This window comes from Desmodus rotundus, chromosome 2, assembly GCF_022682495.2.
Source record: "Desmodus rotundus isolate HL8 chromosome 2, HLdesRot8A.1, whole genome shotgun sequence".
Classification (NCBI taxonomy): domain Eukaryota; kingdom Metazoa; phylum Chordata; class Mammalia; order Chiroptera; family Phyllostomidae; genus Desmodus; species Desmodus rotundus.
Window position 1 is genome coordinate 153,370,776 of NC_071388.1, and position 27,450 is coordinate 153,398,225.

General features: G+C 37.8%; 1 protein-coding gene across 2 annotated transcripts in view; it reads left to right on the forward strand.

The window, feature by feature from the left end:
* The window catches only part of LOC112322182 (sodium channel protein type 2 subunit alpha), a 125,720-nt gene that overhangs the window by 33,547 nt on the left and 64,723 nt on the right, over window positions 1-27,450 (forward strand). Inside the window, exons 2-11 of one of the 2 annotated variants that reach the window (XM_024579762.3) lie at window positions 4,117-4,431; window positions 5,312-5,430; window positions 14,803-14,892; window positions 15,635-15,763; window positions 16,331-16,422; window positions 17,299-17,571; window positions 20,361-20,424; window positions 21,952-22,093; window positions 22,231-22,437; window positions 23,713-24,000. In XM_024579762.3, the coding sequence (XP_024435530.2) occupies window positions 4,165-4,431; window positions 5,312-5,430; window positions 14,803-14,892; window positions 15,635-15,763; window positions 16,331-16,422; window positions 17,299-17,571; window positions 20,361-20,424; window positions 21,952-22,093; window positions 22,231-22,437; window positions 23,713-24,000 (1,671 nt within the window). In that variant the 5' untranslated portion in view covers window positions 4,117-4,164. Of the gene's footprint in view, window positions 1-4,116; window positions 4,432-5,311; window positions 5,431-14,802; window positions 14,893-15,634; window positions 15,764-16,330; window positions 16,423-17,298; window positions 17,572-20,360; window positions 20,425-21,951; window positions 22,094-22,230; window positions 22,438-23,712; window positions 24,001-27,450 lie in introns of those variants that run through there. The other variant, XM_071220663.1, reaches the window with a different exon arrangement.

Below are 27,450 nucleotides of genomic sequence, written 5' to 3' on the forward strand. Positions count from 1 at the left end.
ACTGGCTAGGTAGGATCCATGGGAGAGGAAGAGGTGACCTTACAACTAATATATTATCTAAGTGTGTTCCTGAGAGTGAATGGTGCTGGGGAAATGGCTGAGAAGGATGGCACAATGGTTAGAAATATGGATTCTGTAGCCAAAGAACATGGGTTCAAATTCTGCTCTACCACTCACAGCTGTGAGAACTTATGCATGTTGCCAATTATTTGATTTTTTGGTGCCTCGTTTTCCTCATGTTTCAAATGGGGATACTCACAGTATCTGCTTCATCACATTGTTGCAAGAAATGGTTTTATAATTTTAAAAATTGTGCCCAACTAAAAGTTAGCACTATGTGATATTAGTAGGCTTACTCTCCCTCAAAAATACATCTGACAAATCACTTCATAAATTTTGAACTCCTTAATTTATTTTTTGAAATAGAATCTTTCATGTAACAAGTTAGCCTATTGTTGAACATGTCTGTAAAGAGAAGCCAGAATATTCATATATTTATTTAATAAATGAAGCTAATGCTCATATAGAGATGTGTGAAATATTGTATTACAATAAGGCAATTTCCTTTGGGGAAGGAATCTTCTAACTATCTTGCCTGGTTTCTAAGTCCTAAATATGGAATATTAATGAAAACAGTGGAACTATAAAAAAGAAGGAAATACGTATTTATATCCTGACATCATAACGTCCCTGCGTAGTGAGTCACTGCAAACGTAATGGACACGTGAGTGCGACTGGAAGGTGCACTTGCTTCTGTCGACCAGCACCAGTGCCCCTCATTCTAGTAGTTCTGCTTCAGACAAATGTTTTTGGACCACTACCACCACCTGATTGTCCATAGGGCTCAAGGGAGGTTTCCTCCCAATTCCAAAGGTGGGACACGTGGCTTAGGGAAAGCCACTCGAAGCAGACAGCATGGTATTACCCTGGACAGAGTGATGACTGCAGGGATGGGAATGCGTTTCAACTGGAGTCAGTGAGATACAACGTGAGTTTTTCTGAGTATTTTTTCCTTTCGGATTTAAGTCCGGGAGGTTGAAAGGCTGGAGCTGCTACAACGTCTTACTATAATGAGGAACAAATCTCTAGAAAGGCTATCACTGTAGAAATCAGGGCCAGAGGATAACTAGGTGAAGGTAACATCAGCTGAGCTCCCGAATCATCCTAAGCCAAAAGCTTTCTGTAGACAATAAACTTGAACCAATGAATACCCTTCCTTCCTTCCTTCCTTCCTTCCTTCCTTCCTTCCTTCCTTCCTTCCTTCCTTCCTTCCTTCTTCCTTCCTTCTTCCTTCCTTCTCTTAGGTCAATTTGAGTCAATCTTTTGTCTCTTATAACCAAAAGAAATGTGCAATAGTGACTAAAAACTTCTTTTGGGCTATATCTTCCTCTTGCTCACTTCCAACAAATATATTTTTAATGAAAGTGGGAAAACTAGAAAATAGGCAAAACCCCCCACCAATTTAATAATTATGACTTTTTCTGATTATCATTGGTACCACTGTTTGATTTTTATTTAATCTTTATTTTAGGCTTTTGTCTGCATGAGCAGGTGTTTCTTTTTAAGACTGAAGTTCACAGATTTTTTGGTGTTAGACTTTGAGTTCGAATTCTGTCTGTATGATCTCAGGTGGCTTTTTCCTAATCTTGGAATGCTTGTTTTCTTCAGTTTTCCAATAAGGACCATGAGAGTTTTATCTGACAGGGCTGTGGGGACAATGAGATAATGTAGCACAGGCAGGCACCTTAGCCTAGTCAGTGACGGGCACAGAGTAAACCCTCAGGTCTTAGCTATTAGTTGAAGGATTGGCATTTAGGATCCCACTGGCTTTTCTGTGTTGTTGTTGTTTTTTTCTGGTTGCTTTTCAGTCACTTAAACCAGAGATAAAATAAAATTGGTGCCTCATTAGGTTAATTTTGCATCTAGAGAAAGTTAACTTGCATAACACAAAGACCATCTCTTTGTTGAATTAGCAAAACAGTTTATTGGATTTTAGATACTCTGGGGCTGAGCCTAATGCTAAATCATTGTATGTAAGACTTTCATTAATATAATTGCTGTTTTATGAGCTTTTATTTTTATCCCTTTGTTATTTACTTTCTTCTTACTTTTAATTTGAATTGCTTGTATTGAATAAATGACTTCTGGATTAGCAAATAAAAAGCATGAACAGAAGAATTATTAGTTAACAAAGTGAAATCAGCAAGATCAGAGTTTCATTATTGAAAGCTTCAGGCTGCTTTAACCACAGGTTTGTACGTACACTCTGAGAGGGTTCTGCTCCCCGCCCTCTGGTGGTAGTTACAAGAATGTCATTTTGTAGTCCCCACACAGGAAATGCCTCTTCTTACTTCAGTTACCAGAATCCTTTTACAGGAAGTTAGGTGTGGTCTTTGAAGGAGAATTAAAAAAAAAAAAATGAAAAAAAGAAAAAAAGCATGATGGAATTTTAGCTGCAGTCTTCTTGGTGCCAGCTTATCAATCCCCAAATCTGAGTATAAAAGATTCTGCAGTGGTAATGTTTTCATATTCTTATTGTGCTTATTCTCTGTGATGCTTCTATACCTTTACAGTAGAATCTTTGGGGGAATCTGCAGAGGACCACTTTCCTTTTGAAACTGCTGGCTGCATGTTTTAGCATGTCTCTTTTATTAGAACAGCCAAGCTTGGCAGTTCTCTCTTGCACACTCCAGGGAGGGAACTGCCAGGCCTGTCTCCAGGCAAAGGGGCCTCTGGGGCTGGGTGAGGAAAATGAAGGATGTCTGCAGGCACTGTGGTACTGAAGGCAGTCTGCTAGCTGGTGGCTGAAAGGTCCTACCTAGTCTATTGCAAAAAAAAAAATGTGGAGATGGTACAGTGGCTTATGTTATTTTAGATTTCCCTGTTTGATCTGTCATGTTACAAAACTCATCCAGATATTGATGAATTTTACTCTTAGAAAATGTACTTCATATAATTAAATAGCAATTCTCATTCCTGTAGAGTAGGGGTTAAAATGGATAGGCATTTTGAAATGAAGGAAAAATAGATAAGTGATTGAATGCAGATGGCATTCCAGAGTCAAGATTTCGGTTGTATATTTTTAAAAGCATAGAAATTCCTGACACTAATTCAGAGATAACATTTGGAATGATTGGCATGTTGAGTTATAGATACAAACCAGTAAAATGTGATTGGAATATAGTAAAACTTCATTTATGTTATTGCAAAGACCAACATAATAGGAGTGTGCCTAAAGGATGAACTATGTTCAACTGATCATTTTTTCAAGTCCAAAGATGCTCTGTGGATTTTATGAAATGGGCACTATTTGAGAAAGTGGGCTATCTCCACAGTATTTTTAAGGCATTGCAAATGTGTTAATTTAAGAAGCAATTACACTAGCTAGCAGCAGGTTCCTAAACCAGGGGGTCCAAGCGCCAGACCTCTGACGTGGGTGACTTCCTGCCCAGGTTGGCAGGAGCTGGATCCCTTCCTGTGCAGCTTCCGAGCAGTTCCAAACACAACCCAGCATCCCCGCTCCTTCCTGCTCCCTCGTTTTCAAGCAGTATCCACCTATGTTTCCTGGTATGTCAGGATTTCCAGAGCTTTTTACCAGGTGCGTTGATTTTAAATAAGCTCTTAAGGGTGGAAAAGTAGACCAAAGGGAACATAGGGAAAAAAAATAGAGAGAGATGTGCAAGATCCCTGCACAGCCCAGGTTCTACAATTTTGGGTGATGATTCATCTCTCGTGTTGGATCTCCGATATTTTTTCAGAAAGGATGTTAAAAAAGATGGCTGCCAAAATATTCACACAAGTGAAACAAGCACAAACCAATAGCCTCCTTTTTCGAGATATAAATCAGATGTTTCCACTTAAAACATTTTGGGAGTGGGAGATGAGACTACCTCATAGGCATCTACTGAATATGTAAGATAGATCTCCATGCAAGCAAGTGGATGCATGCATGAGAATTCCCTGCATGCCACATACAGCCTCCTTAGTAAAGTATTGTTACAGATAGTTTGGTTTATGTATTTTATGTCAGTGTCATGCAATTGCCACAGTCACCTTTTTTCCTAATGACCATTGCTTTTTTCTCTCTGTTTTTCTCTCTGTCTCTTGTCTCCATAGTACTTTCTTATGCAAGGAGCTAAACAGTGATTAAAGCAGGATGAAAAGATGGCACAGTCAGTGCTGGTACCACCAGGACCTGACAGCTTCCGCTTCTTTACCAGGGAATCCCTTGCTGCTATTGAACAGCGCATTGCAGAAGAGAAAGCTAAGAGACCCAAACAAGAGCGCAAGGATGAGGATGATGAAAATGGCCCAAAGCCAAATAGTGACTTGGAAGCAGGAAAATCCCTTCCATTTATTTATGGAGACATTCCTCCAGAGATGGTGTCAGAGCCGCTGGAGGACCTGGACCCATACTATATCAATAAGAAAGTGAGTTCTTAGTTAAATTAAGTTGCCTTTACTTCCCCTACTTACTAATTGGTTCCAGGCTATTCCCTGGGATATCTGCTAAAGAATGTCGTGCCTCCTCCTCTCTGTCAGAGGGAGCAGTAGGATACTGGGTGGGCCTGACCATGGGATGACCCCATTATCTTAGAAGTGCTTTGGAAACACCCATTTGAACCTGCATTCCCAGGACAGGCAGAGAACTAAAGAGGCATCCTGCAGAGCTGGAACTGAGGAAGGGCAAAGTCTATCACCTTGCAGCGTGGTGAAACAAAAAGTGAAAAAAGGAGTAAATTTTTCATATATATGTTTTACATTTCCATGAGTAGTGTCTAAATAATTCTTTAAGCCCGTGAGCTCTATGTAAAATATTTGGATTTTCAGCAGGTTTTTACCTTCACACCATAGACTTTGCCCTTTCCGTAGCTCTCCCCAGAAGATAGACTAGCAGATAAATTGCAAGTGGCCAGAAAAGAGTTGGATCCAAAAACACACTTGGAAAACCCTGAAGTTCTTGTGAAAATATTTTTAACTGAACAAGTAATGACATTTTGTGCTTTTCATGAATCATAATCACAGTTTTAAAATACTGGTGTCAAACCTTGATAAGGATGCTAAGAATTTCTATGGCATTGACTACAAATTTTCTTTATTTTCTTCTTTAAATCCCCTTGTCACTAAATTTAGGAGAATTTATAGTGCTCAGAAAGAAAAAAATACCTATTGTGTCATATGTTGGTAATTAGTATGTTACTACTTTATTTTATAAGGCTATACTTTTAGATAACGGTCTTACCTTTATCTTAAAATATCTTTGATGCATATTCTAAATCCTATTTTATGTGTTGTGCTTTCTCTTTTTCAGACATTTATAGTATTGAATAAAGGGAAAGCAATCTCGCGGTTCAGTGCCACCTCTGCCCTGTACATTTTAACTCCCTTCAATCCTATTAGAAAATTAGCTATTAAGATTTTGGTACATTCATATCCTTTTTTTCAAATAGTCATTTAATGTGATTTTGCTCTTTGACTGAATTACTGAACTGAGAATTTTTCCTTTAATATATGTGGTAGGTTGGCAATGCCATGTACTCTTTTCCTTTCCTCTTACTCAACAGTTAGCATACTGCAAAATAGGATCATAGGTAAGTGAAACAGTTTTCTGCATCCTCCAAGTACTTCTCCTCTTCCTGGCTCACTACTTCTTTCTTCTTTCCTCCTCTGCTCCCTTCCAAATTGCTCGCTACATCCAAGTCTTCTTTATTAATTTTGACCATATTACCATGTTCTCCTATTACAAGTCTTCTTCTTCAAATTTTACACCATTATGTAATGGGTAAACTTCATGAGCTAATATTCTTTACTGCTTCTATGTTTGGAAAATATTTATATAATCTGAATTACACAATTTTTAGACTGAATTTTACTACTTTCTGTTTCTCATTTTAGCATTTGAAAGCTTTGAACTAGTAAATGTTTACAATTATGACTGTGTACACATTAGCCTTTCAAATATTTCTCCAAATTCTATTCCCAAAATTATTCCCAATAATTTTCTATTTTCCTTTCCTTTCCTTCCTTCCTTCCTTCCTTCATTCCTTCCTTCCTTCCTTCCTTCCTTCGCTCCTTCCTTCCTTCCTTCCTTCCTCTTTATTTTGTCACTTTTTCCTATGTTCTATTCAAGTCACAGGTCCTGCTACAGTTATCTCTCTCCAAAGGTTTAATGCCCATTTATGGTTTTATATAATACCCATTTATATTTTCATTTTATTCTTCATTCTCCATATTGGAGCAGCTACTACTTCCTAGAAATGGGATTGATGCCACCTTGGTGGCAAATGGTAATTTGATTTACTCCTAAAGGTTCCATAGCTAGTTGTGAATGACTGTGAATGGCTGTGGTCTACCTCACAGCCAGCCCTGGAAAAACTGAGGGAGCAAAGGTTTGGAAGCCCGGGGCAGTGCCAGGCAGGGGCATTGACAGGAAGAGCACAGAAGCATTGGGATGAGGACTGAGGTGCATCAGGAACCAGAGGTAATTTTGCTGAAAGGGAAACTGAAATTTAAGCAAAGCCTCAGATAAGACAACTTCTAGTGTTGTATCTTCTTTAGAACAGTTATTGCCTGGGATTCCATGACATAGCCAGCCCAGGACCTGGCTTTAAGGCTTTCAGTGTAAAAGCTCACTGCCCCTAGCAGGCCCAGAAAATATTTGAATTAGACTGAGGTGCAAAATTGAGGAGGTGGGTTAAGCTTAGTACCTGGAAATTCATTTCAGTGCTGGGTGGAGGGGCTGTTAATTATGCCCCCAGACTTGCCTAGCATTCTGGTAAGTGACTTCTTCAGAAGCCTGGCATTCTGGAATTGAGTCTCCTTCTAACCTTTAGTTCATTCTCCTCCCTCCACCTCCAAGTTGTGTACAGACATCAACCTATTTTAATTTGATTATTTTTTACATTTTAAGATTTAATAATATCTTCTGAATTATCTAAAGCAATGTTTTCTTATTGTTTTTTAAGGAAGAGAGCCTAGTTGTACAGGGAGTAAAAAATGTCTTTGACTTAGTATCAGGAATGACTAATAAAGTTGAGAGGTAGATTTGAGCCCCCTGAATTATAAATTATGCTCTGTTATTAGGCCTCAAGTATTTATAAGGTGTGCACTGAATAAATCTTTTCATTAATTATTTACATATTTTACAAATGATTATATACCCCCTATGTCAACATTATTTTTACACGTGATTATGTGAAAACACAGACTTAGTCTAATGTTTTGTTCAGAGTAGACACGGTAGAGGACATGTTGAATAAATAAGTGACTAATGAATTGGAAGTTAGAGAATCAGATGCAAAATGGAAGGTTTAAATAGGTCAGAAAAACCTATTTTGTCCTGAATCTGAATGATGAGATGGAATTAAGAAAGCCCAATATTTAAGAAAAAGGCAGCATTTTGTTTTAAAAATGTTGCACGGAGATCTTTGAGATTATCATGAAAGCTATAATCTCCCCTCCCCAAAATCTTGGGATGTTAGGGAACCCAAGAATATTAACGTAAGTTCTCCTAAAAAGGGAAATCGTGAGGGGTAGAGGAGGAAGGCAGCTTTAAAAGTTCTGATCACAGAATCTGGGCACTGAGGACACAGTTGATGGTGGGGGTTCTCTAGAAATCAAGATGCAACTTGAATTTGAGGGTTTGCACTTGCTCCAGAGAAAACCGCCAAGGGGCAAAGTTGTTAGAAGGCCTGCCTGCAGTGATGCAAACTGAAATGGGAAGGCAGCCAGGTAGATCTGTTGATATTTGCCAACGATTGACTCCCCAGAAGCTTACCAATTGGCTTATAGCCACAAATATCTTCCAATGTAGAAAAGGTAGATTTAAAAAAAAAATCCCTACTTGCCTGGATTAAAATATTATATTTTGGATTATCTCACATTGGAATAGAGATATAAGAAAAGAAAAGGCAGGTAGTCTAAGATAGATAAAATTTTTCATTCTTTTGGTGATAGTGGTGTGCTTGATAAAAGATCCTAGTGAACTTTGATGTATATAATACTGTACAGTTTGCAAGAGAGTTTCCCAATGGTTTGGTCTTTAATTTCTCACAATGCAGACCCTACGCTGAAATCTTGATTCTCGGCCTTTCAGCACAGTGCCCTTTGCTATAAGTCGAAAACACTTAAGGGTAGTCGCAGGGGGTTTGGACAAGTTAAGAGATCATTGTCTATTCATTCCATTAGTTGATAAACCAGAAAACAACCGTTCACAATAAAGAAATTTGTTTTTTGAACCTAGACACATACCTCTATTCAAAAACAAAATTCCAACGTGTTTTATAAAGAACTGTTTTCATTAGAACTTGATGTATATCAAATTATCTTTGGTTCTTGGTTTTGGCAGAATAAGATACGCTTACTATATATTTGGCAAGGTTTATTTTGAAAACCAAAAATGCTTTTGCTGTGCCTGGTATCTTGTTTTGATAGTTACATGAAATATGGTTATATTTTTTAGATATAAAAAGTTTAAAATTATCTATTGTCCTTAAATTTCCAGTTTTAAACATGTTTCATGCATGTCAGTTTTTATGATTTTAACTTAATATGCACACTCTTTTCTGTTTTGCACTCATGATTTATTTATATGTTGATTTGCAAATATTTACTCAGTATCTACTATGTGGCAGATGTTCTTCTAAGCTTTGGGGTGCAACGTTGAGCAAAACAAAGTCACTCTGATGTAGTTACGTTGAAGTGCATGTGTGTTTTTGAGAAGAGAAAGATAATAAAAATAAATCACATGTCACTAGTGATCAGTGCTATAAGCAAAATAAAGCAGTGTAAAAAGAGAAGAGTGGCAAGGTCCTGTTTTAGATCACATGGTCAGAGAAGGTCTCCCTGAAAAGACACCCTTCGGACCAACACTCGAAGGGCGTGAGAGTGAGACGAGGACACTTAGGGGAAGAGTAAATGTAAGGGGACTAGCAAACATGAGGGCCAAGTATGAAGGTGGGGGTGAAACTGGGGTGTTCGGGAATCAGTGAGGAGCCCAGTGTGACTGCCCCATAGTCGGAAAGGCAGGGAGTGGGAGGAGGTACGGTCAGTGAGCCGGAGGTCGGGGGCTGGAGTTGCAGGCCATGGAGAGGACACCAAATTTGCTGATGCAATGGGAAGAGCTGACTGAGGGGTTTTCAGCAGAAGAATGTCATGATCTAACCCACATTTTACAAAGTTCACCCTGCTTCCTAGAGAATGGGATACATGGAGGGAAGGTGTAGAAACAAAAAGGTAGATTGGGGGGCCATTATGAAGTCAAAAGATGCTGGTAGCTTGGACTATGGTAGAAACAATGAGGGTGGCTAAATGTCATCAGATTTAGATGTATTTTGCAGAAAAGCTGACAGGTTTCATGGAGCAGTTGGATGTAGGATATCAGGGCATGTGCAGAGGTAAGGCTGAATCCAAATGTTTAGTCTGGTCAAGAAAGAAAAAATGAAGTTTCTGTTAACTCAGCTTGGGGTGACGTCCAGTGCAGCAATAATGGTGAGTGAAATCTAGAGCTTTGATTTGAATATGCTGTATTTTAGATGCCTATTACACATTCCATGGAGGAGTTGAGAAGTTAGATGGAAATGCAAGCCTGCAATTCAGGAATGGGTTGGACTGGAGGTATGACTTTGAGAGATGTCGGTGTACAGATGATATTTAAAGTCAGGAAAGAGACACTCCCAATCACACAACTAATGCAGAACTGGCTGTCATTTACATGGGGGAGGAAAATGGAAAACAGCTTTTGCTATCAGGAAACCAGGATTCAAATGCCACCTCTGAGATTTATTTTTAGCTATTTGACCTTGTGCCAAGTCACTCCAACTGTTTTCAATCTCAGTTTCTCTGTCTATGCAATTGTAATCATAATTTATACATCATTAATAAATAAAGTATGAGAAGTCCCTAGCACCACAACTAGCACTTAGTAGATACTCAATAAATGGTAGGTATGACAACTATTATTGGTAGCAGTAGCAGCCACTATTGCAAGATTAGCAAAAGAAAACTCTCATATTGCTTAACGAATTCTACAAATATTTTTGTACAAATCACTACTCTCTTGAGGCTTGACTTGGCAAACAAAGTGTTTATATAGCACAAGAGTTTGGAGCTGTAAGAGACCAAAACACAATACGGTCTCATCTTTCTCATTTTGTAGATGAGTTAATTCAGTTTCTAAGGCTATATTTTATATCAGTGGCAGAACTAAAAACTTCAGACCAGGTCTTCTGATTATTAGCCTTTGCTTTTTCCATCTAACAGAAGTAAATCAATTTTAAACCCTCAAGTATAATTTACTGGGGGTTTAAAAGTATAATCTCTGTCTCCATGAATTTAAAGGGTTTTCATTGGTTCCAGTTTATTGTTTCATTACATACAGAGTGAGCTTTAAGCTCATCCCAGAATTGTACAGTATCTATGTAGAAATGTAAAGCTTCATGGTTTTCCATGCAAAGAACTATATAGGGCTCTGGAAAAAGGTGAGAACAACTTATAATATCTATTTCCCCTGCTTTAAGTGCTCAAAATTTGTCACATGTTATCACATAGTTAGAACATTGTTAATAATAGAATGAAACAACTCAAGAGTTAATACATATGTAACATTCAGTTAATATTCCTGCTGGCTCAGAAATAGGTACCAATGTGTAGAAAGAGACCTATCTACCCTGCTTTGAATTCTTCATTTCTGTGTTCAAAAAACTGCTAACATAAAACTCCTCTACCTCTAGTTTATATTTGTTTTAAGTTAAAAATTCTCCTGAGCTCTGGCTGGTGTGGCTCAGTGGATTGAGCGCTGGCCTGCAAACCGAATGGTCATCAGTTCGATTCCCAGTCTGGGCACACACCTGGGTTGTGAACCTGGGTCCTCAGTTGGGAGTGAGAAAGAGGCAACCAATCAATGCATCTCTTGCACATTTATGTCTTTCTCCCTCTCTTCCTTCTTCCCTTCCCTCTCTCTAAAAATAACTAAATAAAACATTTTTTAAAAATCCCCCTGAAACTTCCATGGATATTATATATCATTACAAAGTTTCTGAACAGAAGTACAAACAATATCTTTCCCTTCCTTAAGAATGCCAAAGAAATACTCTGCATTTTATATTCAATAAACAAATGAGGAATAATAATAAAAATAACTGTGTCCTCTAAGAGAAGTAGTCGTACCATTATCTGCCTTTATATAAGAAAACTGAACATTAAGGAATTAGAGAGCTTGCTGAAGCCCACGTGCCTGGTAAAGGCTGCCTCTGATCCACCCGCAGTCATTGCTTTAAATCCCATGAAGCGTCACCCTGCCTAGGGTGACGTAGAGGCAGGCTTGCCAGCACATCCATTATCGAGATTCCATGTCAGGGGCCACATAAACCATGTTCAGTATGAACTTGGTCTCTCCTCATCATATACATACAGGAAATGTTTTAGATCTGCCTCTATAAAATAACATAGAGGCATACAAACACGATATAATATAGGGAAAGGGTTCTTTTTAATCTATTAATTTCTTTATACTAAATATGAATAAAATGGGTTAACCTTTTGGTTTATACTAACCTGTCAGTCAGCAAATCTAAACTATTTCCTGTGTGAAATGGCAGCTGTATAATGGAGAGCAGTGCAGATGTTGTTCCGCCTTTATCAAGTTAACATTCTAGTAGAAATGATCAACATTGAAATTAGTCATTGGAGGAATAGTATAAGATGCTACCAAATTACACAGCCCATATATCTAAATGTCAGGGGCTGTTGTGGGTAACTTTCTATTAGAAATAACTGCTAATCGGTATGCAGAATAGATTGAAGGGAACCAAACATGGATTCAGAAAGACCCGCTTGGAGGAAACTGCAATAATCTAGGTTAGACTTGACACATCCTAGACCGTGTGGTAATGTGGGGATGCAAAAAAGTTGACTGAGTCCACAGATAGCAGGTACCATTGACAGTCTTTGGTGCTGAGCTGGATGTGGAAGTTTAGGTAAAGATAGAAATTCAAGATTGCTCCTTGATTCCTGGCTAGATCGTGGGACATTTTATAAGATACAGAGGTGTCAAAGGAGCAGTTTTTTTAGGGGGGGGGCAGAGAGGTTGAATGAAATAATTTTTAGTTCAGTTTTATAACTCAAAACCTTTCAAATAATTCTGAAGTGTCAGTGAGATAGATGTGTGTGGATGTCATGTGGACAGGCAGGTGTGTGGGTCCAGAAGAGAAGTCTAGCCTGGACAGAAGCATCTGAGATCGGTGGGTACGTGAGTGGTACTCGAGGCCGTGTTTGTTGATGAACTCTATTCTATGAGGGTGAATATAGCAGCAGAGGAGGTGGGGATTGGTTGAGATAGGTTATGCCCTTCTTTTCAAAAAAGAATTACAACATTTCAAAAGACGTGAAGAAATTGTTACCCATAAGGCATGAAGAAACCAAGGGGCTGGGACCTTATGAAGCAAAGGCAAAAGAACGTAATGAAATGGAGAAGAATCATCCTTATCAAATGTGACTGAGCATGCAAGTCAAATAAGAACTCAAAATTATCCTTCCATTTTTAGTAACAAAACATGGAGAGTTTGTCTTCAGAAAGAAAACCACTAGGCTGAGGAAAAGGTAAACAGCTTTTTTTAAAGAAGTTTGGCTATGGATAGAGAAAAGAGTTAGGACTGAAAGTAGTTAAGGCCTGTTGTGGGATACCAGAAGTTACTCTCACTCTCTCTCCCTAGCTTAAGGAGAGACTTAAGCAAGTTTTTTTTTTTTTAATATTTTATTTTATTTATTTTTTTTTAGAGGGAGGTAGAAAGAGAGGAGGAGAAACATCAATGTGTGGTTGCCTCTCATGTACCCCCTACTGGGGACCTGGCCCGCAACCCAGGCATGTGCCCTGATTGGGAATTGATCCCATGATCCTTTGGTTCTCAGGCCAGCACTCAATCCACTGAGCCACATCAGCCAGGGCTGAGACTTAAGCAAGTTTATGTTGTTAGGAAGAGGCCAATAGGGTGGGAGATATAAAAGATAAGAGAAGAGAGAGATTTCTGAAGTATTTTGGAAGAGTAGAATGTGTCCAGAGTATGGATAGAGGGATTGAAAACTTCTTCCATTGAAACAGGAAGGAAAGAGGACAGGTCCCAGTACAGAGAGGTTTGTCAATTGGGGGCGGGGAGTAGAGACATGTTATCTCTTATCTCAGAGACACAGAAAATAAGGTCATCAGTTTGAGATGGGAGGGAAGAAAGAAGAAGGTTGGAGGTCAGAGAAGCATGGAGAATATTTGAAATTGTCTTTCCAAAGTAAGAAATGGAGCTAAATGAAGAAATACAGAACTGTGTTGGGGGCCTTTGAGGTCGGGAAGCATGCATTCAGAATGGTGCCAGACTGCCAGGGAGAGTGACTTTCTCCAGAGGGCCTGGCAGGATAACAGATAGCCACTGTGATCCTGTGGTTTTACTAACAGCAAATCATCTTTAATTTTATCTATTTTTGTTTGTTTTCCTCAGTAAAGGAAAAATACATTTCTTCTTTCAAATGCTATTTTTCTGTGTTCTCTAGGCTGTAGTGCCCTCACGTGGCTGATCCAGGTCATCCACATATGATTGTTTTCACGTGGATGCCTTTGAACTAGCTGAGGATTAAGCATGCACCATTTTGTTTGTACTAGTAAAAACAAAAAATCAATCATTGCTCCAACTAAAGCCCGTCCTAGAGCACAGGCGCTTTCTTCCTAGCTTAATGGCGCACTGGCTACGCACTGTCCTATTTTACCGCACTTACAATCGTGTTGATATTTCATTATGTGCAAGTAATGTGGAAGTGTGTAATAAAAATGAAGAGTGAGAAGGGTTATGAATAGCATCCATTTATTCTTTGAGATTTTTCTAATTGTGTCTAAATTTACATTAATAAACGTTGTTCTTTTGCATAGTTGCAACTGAATCCGTGTGCTATTCATTAAATGTAAAAGAAAGTCACTTCATTATCTGACAAATGTTTTCTTAAAGAGTTTTGTTATTTTTCAGAAAAATGAAGAGCACTGACTATTCCACAGAAGCAAAGTGAGGTGGAGTGAAGCAAACTAGACTTTTGCTATGAGTCGTGTTCTCTATGATTTAGGGACTTAGTTAGGGAAGCAATTTACTTAGTGTCTACTATGTATCAGACACATTCAGTCTACTGTAAAAAATGTTTAACATATTTTGATCCTCACAGAAATCTTGTAAAATAGTTATTTTTTTCACTTCATAGTGAAGTGAACCAAGGCTCAGGGAAATTAACAAGTAATTTGGCCACAGTTACAAATCCACGAAATGCCAACATTAATACTAGCCATTTTTTCTTACTATTCCGAATTTTGTGAGTAGTTATAGTATATTCCATAGTCCACTCCGAAAGGATCTTGTAAAAGACATTTCACCAGGGTGACCCTTAGAATGGAGATGTAATGCATGTAATTAATCACTTGAAGTCTGTTGAATTTTTCATGCTGTTACATTCGTGCTGCCACAACGTGCAGTTGTGGCTGAGTGAGTTGAGTCTGTCATTTAAAAAAGTTAAGGTAGTAAATTATTTACTGATGAACTGATTGCTTTGTATTTAATCTTTTTAATTACTAAAATGCACCAAAGTAGCCTCAAAACAGTTGATGACTTGGCTTTCCATGGCCTAGATGTGGGGTTGTTGAACAACAGAAAGGGAAAAAACAAACTCGACAGTAAAAGTATAAAGGCATAGCAGCCCTAAACCTCAGGGTGGCAAGACACAGCAGTGTGCGGAAGTGAGATTTTCCATGGACCTTTGTCTTCCTTGACGGCGCCCTACTTTATTCAATGTGCTCATTATGTGCACCATTCTTACCAACTGTGTGTTTATGACAATGAGTAATCCTCCGGACTGGACAAAGAATGTGGAGTAAGTAGAAACTTAAATGTGTCTTCCAATATTCTCATCCCTTTTTATTTCAAATTGTGCATTTAACAGCTATAGACCCTAGTTTCTTTGACAAATCATACTAGCTCTTCCAAACCAGAAAAGTTAGGCAATGATTCAAGTTCATTTCAAGCACTAATTACCACTAGGTCCAAGTTTGCAGTGGTGATTCATTTAGTGGCTCAAATTATTACACTTGTTTGATGGCAAATGTTTATAGCCCTTTATCTGTCTTGTGAGGCTCACTGTCTTTCGAAGATCAGTGATTACTAATATCCAATGATAAAAATTATACCTAGTTTGTATATTCCTTTTCTCATGGCTATTACTTTTCTATGTTTTATTAGTAGATATTTTATGTATCTTAATAATGCATATTCTATTGAACACCAATGCTTCATTAATTTTTTGGATTAATATCTATTTGCTTCAATCAGACCAAAAGCCAGTGTATTTTAGATAATAACTTCATATAGAAACATTATTCAGGCCTTCAGATGGAGGTAGCAAGTACAGTACTCATTTAGTTACAGTCAAAGAGAATGTCTTTCATAATGTAATGGTTCTTTCTGCTGTAAACCCTGCCTGTACTCTGCGTTGTAGGGAGATGGACATAGGCCCATTTAGAAACCTCTATGTTTTTGTTGTTTGAGTTTCTTTTAAGATATGTCGATGTAAGCTACCCACTAAATCTTTAATATGGGCTTGACTATTTTTTTCTCAGGTATACCTTTACAGGAATTTATACTTTTGAATCACTTATAAAAATACTTGCAAGGGGCTTTTGTTTAGAAGATTTCACATTTCTACGGGATCCATGGAATTGGTTGGATTTCACAGTCATCACTTTTGCGTAAGTATTTTAATACATCTTCCATCCCGGAAGAGTAAATCATTGGTGGGAGCCTACACTGTTTTTCTCCTTGGTGGCTTCCTTTGACAAATCAAGCATTTTTCATAGTTATCCTATGAATTAAAAATATTTTTCCTCCAATTAAATGACATACTTTGGAGAAGATAGCAACTATCATAGTAATTATGTGGCTTTAATTTCAGTTAGGGCTGTAAAATAACAGTTTTCCAAGTAACAGAGATCATGATTGATGACAATGCCACTTTCCTCTTGATTGGGAAATCTGGTGGCAACACTCATTAAGGTTGAAAAGGTCTTAATGTAAGACCAATGTAGGCTTAGATTTCCCAAAATTCTGAATAACTCTGATTTAATTCTACAGGTATGTAACAGAATTTGTAAACCTAGGCAATGTTTCAGCTCTTCGAACTTTCAGAGTCTTGAGAGCTTTGAAAACTATTTCTGTAATTCCAGGTAAGAAGAAACTGGTATAAGGTGGTAGGCCCCTTATATCTCCAACTTTTCTTGTGTGTTGTCATTGTGTTTGTGTGTGAACCCCTATTGCAGATATGTGACAGAGTTTGTGGACCTGGGCAATGTCTCAGCGTTGAGAACGTTCAGAGTTCTCCGAGCACTGAAAACAATTTCGGTCATTCCAGGTGAGAGCGGGTTAAACGCCGAGGCTGAGTTTAGCTGCACTGGTGCTGCGATCACAGCTTTTGTGCATAAGCCTTATTGCTCGTCACCTATGGCAAAGAACTATGTAGAAAAGCAAGAATCGGTACATCATATTTTGGATGGATTTGATTCATTGCTTTTACTAGTTGCTTTCTTTAAAACTGTTCTAAATCAGCCTTTGAGTTTAACAAGTTTTTGCATGAAGCATTTGCAGTAACAGGCTATCTGGTCTGCATCCTGTAGCATCGAGCTTTCCACGTAGAAGCTAAAATATGAGACATTCAAATTGATGCAAATTTGACCATTGAAGTCAAAAACTGGTAATTTCCTTACCTCCAGGTAAATGAAAGAGCATAGGATAGCATGAGTATTGCATGGGGCTCAGTTTTCAGATGTCTTCCTTTTCTAACCTTTACTCAAGCTTGCAGAATTTGGAGACATATAACCATACAATTCAGTTGACTTGCTGATTTATTACTACTCTATTCATATAGATTTTTCTAAAATCACTAAGAGGTTAGGGAGTAAGACATCTGCAAATAAAGGCAAGATATTTACAAAAGGTTGATGTCTAAGCATGAATAAAAAAACATTATTTTGTTCTAAGGAGTGTTTGGAAGTACACTTCGGTTCATTTCCATTCACAGTTTTCTAATGAACATACAAGTTCTGCTTTCATTCATCCTCACCAGCTAGCAGGCTTTTCATGAAAATGTTATTCAATCTCAAACATTACACTAATATTCTCGGCATTCTGCATGACTTCTTTATTTTTCAGGACAAGCTCATGATGTTTTTGTTGGTAAAGTAGCTACTAAATAGTGTGTTTAAATTTCTCCCTCTGATTTTATCTGTAGGCCTGAAGACCATCGTGGGCGCCCTGATCCAGTCGGTGAAGAAGCTCTCTGACGTCATGATCCTGACCGTGTTCTGTCTGAGCGTGTTCGCGCTCATCGGGCTGCAGCTCTTCATGGGCAACCTGCGGAACAAATGCTTGCAGTGGCCCCCAGACAATTCTTCCTTTGAGATAAACATCACTTCCTTCTTTAATAACTCATTGGATGGGAACGGTACTGCTTTCAATAGGACAGTGAGCATGTTGAACTGGGATGAATACATTGAAGATGAAAGTAAGACATACTATTTTATCCATTAAGTTGTTTAGTCCTTTAAATATTAAAAAAAACTCACATATTGAAAATTGCTTCAATTTTTATGTGAACCAAATGATTTAGACCAATTTAAGATAAATCATACATAAGATAAATCAGTATGTGTGATGGAGAAATTAAATGATATCTTATTCTTTCTCCTTATCTGTCAATCAAGATGATAAAAGTTATTTGAAAATGTGTTGTCTTTTCCTAAATCCACATTGAAAGCAACACCATATTAAGCTGTATTTATTTGGTGGGCACTGATCAGGAGTTTTCAATCATCTTAAATAAATCAGTAGTTTGAACTATTCAGAATTTTATGCTGAAATGTATTGTTAAGAAGACTGAGGAAAAATAACTGGCCCTATTTGGCTGACTCGATATATGTATTGAGTCCATATCATGTATCTGGAAATAAAGAAACTGTTCACCAAGATGAAACTGAACTTGTGTGCTCTTCAGTAACCCCAACCCAGCTATTAGCTCATTACTGATGGAAAATGTTAACTTGAAACCTACCTTTGTAATATTCTTATTCCAATATATTCCTTTGGTGTCAGTCATTGTTTTAGATTTGTTTATCAGTATAGCTTGATTTTATTTTTAGGGATGGGCATCAAAATAAATTTATGATGCCATATACCTTGTATAATTTCTTACCGATGAAACCAGCCTCTCCATCATTTGGATTTCCAGGTGCCCTCCTCTCCATGTAAAATTAGCTAGTCAACTGCCATTGATCCTTTGATTATCAATACTCCACCTGGGATACTTATTCTGAGGTATCCATCATGGTTTTTAGAACCATATGAAATTTTATCCCTTCTCACATTGTATTAATATTTTAAGAGTTACTATTCTTATGAAGAATACTTACAAATATTTATATTGGGGAGATTAAGATTTGTTGGATAAATGAATAAATAAAACAAATGATTCCATTATTTATGAGGTTTTACATTTATTAATATTACAGTAACAGCACAATGATAATCTTTGCACATAAATATTTTCTCTATTTCTGTTTCCTTCAGATGGATTTTTGTTAATAGAATATTGGGTGGTCAAAGGTACGACCAGGTTAAGGCTCTGAAGTCAGTGTCAAATTGCTCTCCAGAGAGTTCAGACCACTCACTAATATTGGCTCTTACCATATTTTAAAGCCTTTTGGTAGAGGAAATGTGTATCCTCATGTTTCTAATTAACACAGTGAAATTGTAAAGATATGTTTATTAGTATCATTAGCATGTTGCTTATTTTATATAATGTGAAATATTTGTTGATATTTTACCCATTGTTCTATCAGGTGATAGTATACTTTAAGGAATTCATATGAACTCTTTAATTTATTAAGTATATTAACACTTTTTTGGCAAATATATCCTCCAGCTTGTTTTTCATCTCATCACTTGTTTTTGATGCCTGAGTGATTTGAGGTTTTTGGCAATGGCATCATTAAGTTTTTAAATTTTTTCTATAGGTTAGGATAGAAAATAAATTTTATTTACAGGGAATAAAAATATTCACCTAGATATTCTGCATGTAAAGCATCCACATATATATTCTACATTAAAAAGCCCTATATATCCTTTATATCATATTAACAAGCTTGTTTTTAAATCTTTAAAAATCTAGAATTATTTTTGATATATGTTGTAAGGATTAAAACTTTTTTACAAAATCCTGACCCAAATATCCTTGCATAATTCATTAACATATATATTCCTTGAATATAGACTCTAAGTATTCCTTAAAACAATCGTAATGATTTTTGTGAGGTGTGTGTGTGTGGTTTTCATAATGTGTGCATGTGTGTGTTTCTACATGAACATGTACATACATGTGTTTATGTATGTATTTCTTGAGATCATCTTTGCAACTTATGAAAGTTATATGTAAGGTATTCCATAAAAATAAGGACTAGATATAGTTAGGGTATATATATCTCCAGAGAAACAAGTTTATTTTCTTCATTTGAAAGATAGTAATCAAATGAAAACCCCAAATAAAACACTTATTTATAGCTACATAGAAAGAGCAAATACCTAAGCCTACTTAATTTCTTAAGGGAAATTAAGTTAAAATTGGTAGGAGAAAGCTGTCTGAATCTATTTGAAATCCAGGCAAACAGTATTTGTAAAGTAAAATTTTATTTGCACGAAAACACTTAGGAGCAAGTAGGTTTACCTTCTCTCACTTTTTTTTTTTTTTTTTTGCCAAGAAGACAGCTTTAATTTGGCACCTCTTTTTGAAGTATCTCAAGCAATCTGAGTTTCTATTTACAAAATGCTGATGTGACAATGCTATTATAGTTATTCCCTCCAAAAATTTTAAAACCAATTTTCTAAATATGTTTATTTAAAATGTTATAGTCAGCCCTGGTTGGTATGGTTCAGTGTATTGAGTGCTGGCCTGTGAACCAAAGGGTCACGGGTTCAATTCCCAGTCATGGCACATGCCTGGGTTGCAGGCCAGGACCCCAGTTGGGGATGTGTGAGAGGCAACCACACATTGATGTTTCTCTTCCTCTCTTTCTCCCTCCTTTCCCCTCTCTCTACAAATAAATAAATAAAATCTTTTAAAAAATTATATTCTGATATATATTTTATCATTCAATTATTATTAAAATATTTTTATTTAGCTATATATATTTATTTTGTTCACATCTTTACAGTTTAAAATTGCAAGCTTTATTGTCTAGATACAATGGCTAAAGTGTTTTGAGGGTGTTTTAATGATTCTATTCCTTATTCTTTAAACAGGTCACTTTTATTTTTTGGAAGGGCAAAATGATGCTCTGCTATGTGGCAACAGCTCAGATGCAGGGTAAGTCATCTTTCCTACTGAGTCCAGTCCACAGTGCTCCATCAGCTTCAATAACCTGCCACCTCCCACCCACCTGACCCCTGCTCACTCTTCATTCAAAGCCCTTCATAAATTCCCCTTCCCGCTCACTCAAAATAGCTGGGGTAAGTGTGGATTCTCACTTCCTTCACACACTCATGTGCAGCAATTATTTTTCCATACTAGGTAACAGCTGATCTTCCAAATTAGTTCATTGGAAGATAAAAAAGCAGTACATATATACAAAAAGCTTAAGTTAATAGAGTTTATAAGCATGTACTTTTATAATTGTGACATGTTATCTCCAGGGCAGAGCAAAGGTAGGTTTACAGTGGTGAATACACAAAACTAAGTTTATTCTTGTATTATTATTTATTAATTATGATACTATTTTCCTTATGAACAACTGTAAACCTACTTTTGCCCCACCCTGGATGCTGATGTGGTCTCCATGGCTGACGATGTACAATACCTGAGGTAATGTTAGGATCTGAGGCGTGGTGAGTGCGAGTCCTAGCATATTTTAGCAATAGACTGGAGAGTTTGCATAGATTCAAATCCTGGCTCCACCATACAATGTTATGTCTCCTTGCCTCATAGTTTCTCTATGTAATAAAGGGGTATAATAATGGGATGGCTGTAAGAACTAAATGGATTAGTGAGTGTACAGCTACTATAGCACTCAATAAGTACTTTCCGTTTTTCTTTCTATGGAAGATGGAAGTGTGGGTATTAGTAACTAATACTTGTAGCAAAATTCTCAGCAGTTAAAGGCTTTGCATGTGGCTCATATGTGAAAAATTGTACTGCCTTTATCTTTGTATCTTAGTGATAAGTAGAACAGACTGCTTTTAATTCCTTGTCTGTACTGCACTAAATGCTTTATGTACAATATCATATTCAATGCTTGTATGTTTGTGAGACAGGTTCTGTTATTAGAACTCTCTTACCTATTAGGTGCCTGAAGATCAGCAAGGTTAGGAAACTTGCCCCAGATCATGCAGCCCAGAAATGTCAGGCACAATACTGTGTACAGGTCAGCTTAATCATCAGAGTCATGTGACCTCTTCACTGTGCAGAGTTATTTCCTCCTTTCAGGGTTCCCCCCGCCCGATCTTTTTTTCACCCCTCTTCTCTACTCACATACACACTTCTTTCTGCCTCTACATATCTTCAGTGAACATTAATTCTTTCTCTGTAGACTTATTTTTCTGTTTGTGTCCAGCAGTCCCTAAAGATATGAATCATGATATGACTGCTTTTATATGGAGATGTGATAAATATAGTAATGTCAATTATGAATCACAGAGGAATTCACAAATAGACTTAATAGACTCTGTTATTATGTAAATCAGCCCACATAGTGCTGGGTTAAGTGCTGGGTAAGGTGAGAGAAATCTGCTTTCGCTGGTGTTGTATAAAACAGGAATTGGCATCTATAAAAACCAGAAAGACGGCCAGCAGATTTGCAGCTACTGACTTCCTCTCTTTGCTTTGCCCTCATTTCAGCCAGTGTCCGGAAGGATACATCTGCGTGAAGGCCGGTAGAAACCCCAACTATGGCTACACAAGCTTTGACACTTTTAGTTGGGCCTTCCTGTCCTTATTTCGTCTCATGACACAAGACTTCTGGGAAAATCTTTATCAACTGGTGAGAACAGATAAAATGATTCTTCTGGGAAGCATGAAATACTGAGATGAAGAGAATTGCTGTAAAATACTTACTACTTAGAGTATGAGCTTGTAACATCCTATATAATGTAATAAAATATCTCTCTCATTTTGTAGACATTACGTGCTGCCGGGAAAACATACATGATATTTTTTGTGCTGGTCATTTTCTTGGGCTCGTTCTACCTGATAAACTTGATCCTGGCTGTGGTGGCCATGGCCTACGAGGAACAGAATCAAGCCACTTTGGAAGAGGCAGAGCAGAAAGAGGCTGAATTTCAACAGATGCTTGAACAGTTAAAAAAGCAACAGGAAGAAGCTCAGGTATAGTTAGCAAACATTGAGCTCATTCGTGTTTATCTCAATTCTCTGACCATGCTGTTGAGGTCAGTGACATTTAGGAAACAGAATTAGCAGTGGTTAAATTGACATTTGACACATGTCATATGTGTTTGGTAAGTGTCAGGAGCCTATCTGGTTATTTGGAGATCATTGTTTTATTTTGATAATTACCATCAATACTGATGGCATCAAAACATGGAGATTTATCATTGCTTTATTGACACTTGTTTCTCCCTCTGAGCATTCACTTACTCAAGCTCACAGTAGTTAGACCATGCCCTCCCAGTATTTTCTTAGTCTGGGGAAGATGATTTAAGTTACAGTTGCTTTTTCATTAGTGTCACTAGAGATGGGAAAGGTCAGAAAACTGGAGTCAATCAGATTATTTTCTAGAGTCTGGAAAGACAAATACCCATTCAGTGTTGATTTTCTACTTGAAGAGTATTTAAATGCAGGTTTGTGGATTGCAGAAGGAAAACACTGGTGTGTGAACCTAGTAAACTATTAATTTTGCTTGACTTAATGGCATTAGCTAATCCAATTGCCTGTTTTCGGGTTTTTCTTGGATCTTGAGTATAGATCTTGAGCTCTCTTTTAACACTGAGTGTCCTAAATATGGAAAAAAGGCCAGATCAATAAAATATACTGGGGTTGCAACAACAAAATTGAATACTGCATCTTTCCAGAAACTCTACTATTATAATTTACAAATTTATTCAGATGCCATGATCTGGGATTTTCTTATACATAATCTGTAATATGATTCTGTTGTGCATTTCTTAGTGCAATGATTTAAATCAAAGAGGAAATAAGTTCATTAAAATTAAACAATCCTCGACATTAAGTTTGGTAGTTTAGACTGACACTAAAAGTCATTTGTCAAGTGAAAGTGTGATCAATCAGGTTAAAATAGGAAACCTTTAATTCTTAAATTCTTTCCTCCTTAAGATACTGTTTAAAGCAGAGAAAAAAATAATGTTATGACAGTTAAGTGCCTTCTTCATATTATTACCGAATTAGGAAGCGCAGTGTGAGGCCAGAGCTTGAAGGTTTTTATCAGTCACATGTATCTTCCACCTGTCTGTCGATTTTAATTCTTTAATTGGTCTAATGGCAATGTATTGTTTTCCAAAACATGTCACAATGGAGCATTGTTTTTCAAGATTATATTCATGATGCTAAAGGTAAATTAAGCAGCAACGGGACGGAGTTCCTCAAAGTTTCTATGCAATCACCACTGACCTCATGCCCTTCTAGGCAGCAGCTGCAGCAGCCTCTGCTGAATCAAGAGACTTCAGTGGTGCAGGCGGGATTGGAGTCTTCTCAGAGAGTTCTTCAGTGGCGTCAAAGTTGAGCTCCAAGAGTGAAAAGGAGCTGAAAAACAGAAGGAAGAAAAAGAAACAGAAAGAACAGTCTGGAGAAGGAGAGAAGGAAGACAGAGTCCGCAAATCTGAATCCGAAGACAGCATTAGAAGGAAAGGTTTCCGTTTTTCCTTAGAAGGAAGCAGGCTGACATATGAAAAGAGGTTTTCTTCTCCACACCAGGTAAAAATACTAGGCAACGTAAACTGTATTTTCATAACAATCAATTTTGTTAAAGATATGCCAGAATTTGATAGAAATAAAACTGCCTTCCCCCTGGTTGGCAGAATGCTTTCCGAATGGTAATGATCAGCAAGTGTTGCGACTATGAACTCAGAGAATTTGTGCGTTTTACAACTGTTAATGTAAGACACATCAAAACTTATAGAGAATTTTTATAAGAGTTAAATTGAGGACATATGTGGATGTCGTGAGTATATGTTTGTGATACAGTCTTTCTTATAAGTCAGCCTTAAGTCCCTGCCCAGATCAGTCCCTGCCCAGAACATCTGTCCTGGGCCTTAAGAACCAAAAGTGCTGAGCGCCCTGTACAGCCACCAGTCCTACAGGTGACACCAGCACTGAGAAATAACAGGGAGCCAACACGGGTGACTGTGCTATTCACTCACATTTTTTTAAGCACAGGTTCATTCAGCTTTGATTATTGCAGATTTAATCCAAATGTATACTAACCTAATAACAATACTAATCAGAAATAATCAGTAATGACATCACACCAGAGAACTGGAGGATAACAAACCAGCTTCTCAGTCTGCAGGTCCAGGAGCCAGCACGGTGAGGAAGGGAGCTGTCAGTGTCTCGCAAGGGATAATCTCCAAAGCCAGGTGGGCAGCCAGGCAGGTGAAGTCCCCAGTCCAGCAGGGCAGGGCCTCTGGCAGCCAATGCAAAGAGATCAGCGTGGCATGGGACAGCACTCTGGTGTGTGGAGATCAGCTGTCTCAGCAGACCTGAAGCCTGCCTCAGTAATACCTTGAAAATGATGTTCTGTACCCCTCTCAGTCTCTTGATAAGTATTTTGGCACCCCTGATGGCAAGTGGGAACTTTCCCCAGGAGCCCATCTATGGGTGGTCCCGCTCTGCAGGCATGGCTGTCCTGATCATGTGTGCAGATATCTTAGGTGTATCTCCTTGCCAGATATGTCTAGCATGATTTGTGTGTTTCGCCTTAAACCAAAGTGTCATGGCTGACTGGCAGCCATCTTGGCTGACATGAGTGACTCCACTTGGTTTTATACACTTTATGCTGTCTTGACTGGGACAATGCCATCTTATTGGTCCTGCTCTCCACAGTGGGGAAGCAAGATCTCACTTTCTTCTGAGAATAACAGTTCTGCAGTTTCTTTTATGCACTTGAATTAAGGAGGGAACATAAGGAAGATTACATAAAGGTGGGAGAAAGCAAGGTGGGGATCAGATTATAAGCTAATTAAGGTTATTTGCTCTCATAATTTAGAAGGAGGGGTTTGAAAGGGTGATCAGGTATTAGGAGGAAGGGTCTGAAAGGGGACCATTTCAAAAGTGTGTGAAATGCACAGAAACAATGGACAGGGCCTGCGTAAGGCAAAGATAAGCCTTCTATTAAAGAAGTTATATGCCTGCGGCATGACTGCAACCCTGACCTGCCCAGTTAGAAATGTGTGATCAGATCGCTCTGTGAGGTCACGTTCCATAGAGCCCCTTTTCTTCCACACAAAGTTTGGATCCTGGGAAAGCATTTTTAAAAGCATAAATTCCACTGGGTAGGGAAAGGCTTGTGGTTTTGAGGTTTCATTAAAGATTCAAGCATTTTAGGGCAATTCTCCATATAAGAAGTTATCAGCAGATGTTCCCCTACCCTTCTTAGCTACTGTGCCTAAACTGGGTGAACTGTGGCTTTTCTGAGTGGCAGGTCCTTTGAAGAGAACTGTGAATTCTTTCAGACCATCTGTGGGGCTGTTCCCATCCACGTGCAAACTTCATTTGAAGAGTGTACTTTTTTTATTTTTCAATTACAGTCAACATACAATATTATATTAATTTCAGATGTATGACCAAGTGATTAGACATTTATATACCTTACAAAGTGATCACCCCGATAAATGTGGTACCTGTGTGACACCATATATAGTTATTACAATATTATTAATTATATTCCTTATGCAGTACTTTACATCCTCATAACTATTCTGTAACTACCAATTTGTATTTCTTAATCCCTTTACCTTTTTCACCCATCTCCCCATTCCCCCTCCCATCCAGCAACTGGCAAAATGTTCTCTGTATCTATGAGTCTGTTTCTGTTTGGCTTGTTCATTTATTATGTTTTTAGGTTCCATATGTAAGGGAAATCATCTGGCATTTGTCTTCCTCTGTCTGACTCATTTCACTCAGCACAGTACCCTCCAGCTCCATCCATGTTTTTCAGAGGGCAAGAATTTCATTCTTCTTTATGGCTGAGTCATATTTCATTGTATGTAAACACTACTTCTTTTTCATTCATTCATCTATTGATGGAAACTTAGGTTGCTTCCATATCTTGACTAGTATAAGTAATGCTGCAATAAACATATGGACACATGGATGCATATGTCTTTTCAACTTAGTATCTTGGGTTTCTTTGAATAAATACCCTGAAGTGGAATTGCTGGGTCCTTTTTTGTCTCTTGTTATATAGCTTTTGTTTTGAAGTCTATTATGTCTGGTATAAGTACGACTACCCAGCTTTTCCCCTACCCCCACACCCCGTTTCCATTTTCATGAAATATCTTTTTCCATCCCTTTACTATCAGTCTGTGTGTCTTTCATCTGAAATAAGTGTCTTGTGGACAGCATATGTAGGGGTCTCGTTTTGTTATCCATTTAGCCACCATATTTCTTTTGATTAGGTGGCTTCTTCTTTAAATCCTTGGTTACAGGACTTCTCTGTTCAGCTAGATTTCATGTAGTTCTCAGTGATGATTTTTCTGTAGTTTAGTAGTATTTTTGATGTGGTTGTGGTAGGCTCTGAGTACTGTGTTTACTACACCACCCTCTTGACCAGAAACCTCCTGAAGAGTGCATTTTTTGTGCCCCCCTTCAAGGGGAACCAACGCAAAATTTTCTACAAGTGTAGTCAAAATTCCTACATAGTCACACACTGACAAATATTTATGACACTAAATGAACAGTGGTGTTTAATTGCTCTTGATTATTTCTGCTTCATGTTTAACATGGGACTGACATTGAAAGAATATTGTACTTTATATAGTAAATATTCACTGCATGCCTCTGACTTATGTACCAACACAAACTCTTGAAACTTTGAAATTTAGGATCTTTAATTGTCTTTGAAATGACCAAGAGAATTATCAGAAATACACAGTTTCTCAGAAGACAATTTGACTAGTAGTGAAACCTTAATATCTATACAACAATAACAACTAGAACAGCAGTGATAGCAGTGGCCATGGCTAACACTTGCAGAGTGCATTGCAACTTGCAATATAAACTCATTTGAACCCTCACTGCAGACTTGGTAGGTGCCATAATCATCATTTCCAGTCTGTAGATGTGAAGGGAATGGGTGGGCGGGTTTCTTCGTTAAGTGCATGTTTTATGCTTCACATTCTTTTTCCACAGTCATAATTAATGCTA